The 3,064-nt window shown below is 44.8% G+C and overlaps 1 protein-coding gene across 1 annotated transcript; it reads left to right on the top strand.

Annotated features, from left to right (window-relative positions):
• Window positions 1–694: 694 nt before the first annotated feature.
• On the top strand, window positions 695–2,369 carry LOC131350926 (C-type mannose receptor 2-like). The gene is made up of 2 exons (XM_058385939.1): window positions 695–1,477; window positions 1,572–2,369. The coding sequence occupies exons 1-2, from the start codon at window positions 756–758 to the stop codon at window positions 1,573–1,575; spliced, it is 726 nt and encodes a 241-aa protein (XP_058241922.1). The 5' UTR covers window positions 695–755; the 3' UTR covers window positions 1,576–2,369.
• Window positions 2,370–3,064: the final 695 nt, after the last annotated feature.

The following is a 3,064-nucleotide window of genomic DNA, read 5'->3' as shown; positions in this document are numbered from 1 at the left end:
ATATGGCAGGACGGAGAATTTCACAAATGTGAGCTGAGATCGTCCGTCCGGCTCAGGGGTTGTGTGAACTGGACAGCAGCGCTGAGGAAAGCGGTCAGATTTGAGATGTTTAGATGTGTCTCAGTTACACAAACAAAGGGAAATTGGTTTGTATTCAGAGTCACGCAGGTAAACACAGTCTCCATGTCTCTTCTTGTTGATCTTTCAGCTGCTCCCTACATGTGTGAGGGGTCGCCACACCAGAGCAACTGGTCCACACAACAACTTGGCACAGGTTTTACACCAGATGCCCTTCCTGATGCATACATCCCATTTTATCCAGGCTTGGGACTGGCACTGTATCCAGTGGCTGGGGTTTGGGCACTGGCTGGGAATCAAACCCCAGGCCTTCCACCTGGTAGGTGTGGAACCTACCACTGAGCTACCAGCGCCATCTCCATGTAAGTTACTTAAACACCGTAAACATAATGCCTTGCATCATTCTCTGGATCTCGCACCACATCTTCTACTACTACAATATACTGTCTATATAATATTCCCAGTATTACTCTGAGTTTTTTTCGGTTTTGCATTTGGAGCACCAGCAAGTGTCGGTCACTCAAATGTCCGTCGTTTGTTTTTATGCTAATTCCTTGTTTGTTTGTTTTTTGTCAAATGAGGTTGTCCTGAGTAGATGGAAATGTCATGTAAAAGGTTACACCTGTGAGCTGAATTCGTCGAGCGAGTGTCTAAACTCAGAACACAGCCGAACAGACATGAAGTCGTCCCGTCTGATTAGCGTCGCATCCTTGCTGTTCCTCGGCTGGACGGCCGAAGCTCTGACCCGAGAATACTTCAACAGTATGCGTTATATGAACTGGCCCCAAGCTCAGCAGTACTGTGCAGGACAGTACAGAGGCCTGGCTGTGGTCACAAGCGTCGAAGAGTACTCAAGGCTCCAGGACGTGTACACTGGAAATGGCTGGATCGGGATGTACAGGAGCGAAAGAAATGCCAGTGTCTGGCTGTGGGTTGATGGGAAAGAGCATCCTTACACCCACTGGGAAAATGATCAGCCGAACAACATAGGGGGTGTACAAAATTGTGTGTACATTATGCAAGACGGCTGGAATGATATTGACTGCCAGAACGTTGCACTGTTTTACTGCTACAGGTCTATAATCCTGGTGGAAGAGAAGAAGACATGGGAGCAGGCTAATAATTACTGCAGGGAGCACTACAGCACCATGGCCTTTCCCGAACCCGGCAATCCGCTCCAGCTGGCTGAACAGGAGGCCATGCAGAACCAAACGGTGCGAGTGTGGACCGGGATACGCTTCCTGAACAGAAACTGGTACTCAGTGGACAGAAAGTTGGTGGAGAATGTTTTCATGCCCTCATGCCCAGGTTTGTCCAACCGCTGTGGAGCTCGGAACATCAGGACAAACGTCTGGGAGAACCGAGACTGCGACGAGGAGCTTCCTTTCCTCTGCTACTGGTGAGGTGAGTAACGAACATCCACAACAACACATCAGGAGACAAAACGACTTAAAACATGACATCACACTGTCGTCCTCTCCTTCTCTGAACAGGTGACTTCAAGAAGTTCCTCAGCATGATCCCGAGTGGTTTATTCCTCTTACGCCACTGCAGTCTGCCTACAATTAAACCTTTTATTGAACTTTGCACTTTTGATTCATTTCTAGTTATGATTAATGTTGAGGAACATGTGCGAGGCATTCCTTCACCAGCTTCTTTCATTCTCTTTTGAAGTCAATAAGAAAACAAATAATCCGGTCAGAAAACGTTAAAGAAATCTGACTGATATGAAGCTCTGACACTGGAGACTCCTTCCAGAAATAAAAAGAAAATACAACAGAAAACCTCACAACCTTAACAATTATGTCGCTTTTCTTTTTTTGTTGTTTAATTAAATAACAGCCTTCATTTTAGAGTATGTAGTATATGACTGAGCTGTTACCATAGAAACCATAACCTATTAGAAGGAGTGCATTAATATAAACCTGTGGATTGCGGCCATTAATAAAGAATGAATGAACAGCTTCTGACCAGTCAGAATGAAGAATTGTTGTTTTGAATCTGAAAATTAAACCACAGACTGATGACGGTTTGTAAACTGGGTGCTGGGGACGTTTGGGACAAATCCATTGATGTAATAATAACAATTATATAATATGACTTTCTTGTGTTGAAGAATTGTAGTGATTATAAAATGCAGAAATGATGAAAGGCCTGTTCTATTGACCGAGGCATGAAGTTTCTGTGCATTCTACACATGTTCATATGAATTCTGCTGTTCAGGTTCTTCATATGTAATAAAAACTGATAGATGCTTTGAAGGATAGCAGTATGTTTAAAATAAAGCTTATATTATTCCCTCTGTTGTGTTTTTTTTTATTAAACTGTGTTTAACCTAGAATAAGGAGAATATAAGAAGTCAGTGATTTAATGCATTTAGAAGTGCAGTGTTTAAGAGGTTTCTCTCCTGTTTTGCTTGTGGGCGTGGCCTGTCCATTATTTTTTTTAAACTCCTGGTATAGATGTTTCTTTCCCTCACAGCCTCGCTTTTTTCTCCATCTTAAAGCAAATAAGACGGAAAAAACGCAGTTTGTCGTGTTCCTGAGAAATCGCTTAACATTGCAGCTGCTGACACTGGAGACTCCTTCCATAAATGTTCATCATTTTACAGTAAAATGTAAAGTATGAGATGCTGGTGAAGCGCCAGTGAGTTGGAGGGCGTGGACTTAGGGACTGAGCTTCCTCTGTAGACTGAGGGACTGAGATTCCCCAGGGACTGAGCTTCCTCTGTGGACTCGGGGACTGAGCTACCTCTGTAGACTGAGGGACTGAGCTTCCTCTGTGGACTCGGGGACTGAGCTTCCTCTGTGGACTCGGGGACTGAGATTCCTCTGTAGATTGAGGGACTGAGCTTCCTCTGTGGACTTGGGGACCGAGCTTCCTCTGTGGACTCGGGGACTGAGATTCCTCTGTAGACTCGGGGACTGAGCTTCCTCTGTAGACTCGGGGACTGAGATTCCCCAGGGACTGAGCTTCCTCTGTAGAC

The sequence above is a fragment of the Hemibagrus wyckioides genome, linkage group LG03 (genome assembly GCF_019097595.1).
Source record: "Hemibagrus wyckioides isolate EC202008001 linkage group LG03, SWU_Hwy_1.0, whole genome shotgun sequence".
Lineage (NCBI taxonomy): Eukaryota > Metazoa > Chordata > Actinopteri > Siluriformes > Bagridae > Hemibagrus > Hemibagrus wyckioides.
This window is presented reverse-complemented; position numbering and strand designations above follow the sequence as displayed.

What these genes read in the sequence shown, in the direction of transcription:
- LOC131350926 (XM_058385939.1), top strand. Translation starts at nt 756, where the DNA reads ATGAAGTCGTCCCGTCTGATTAGCGTCGCATCCTTGCTGTTCCTCGGC.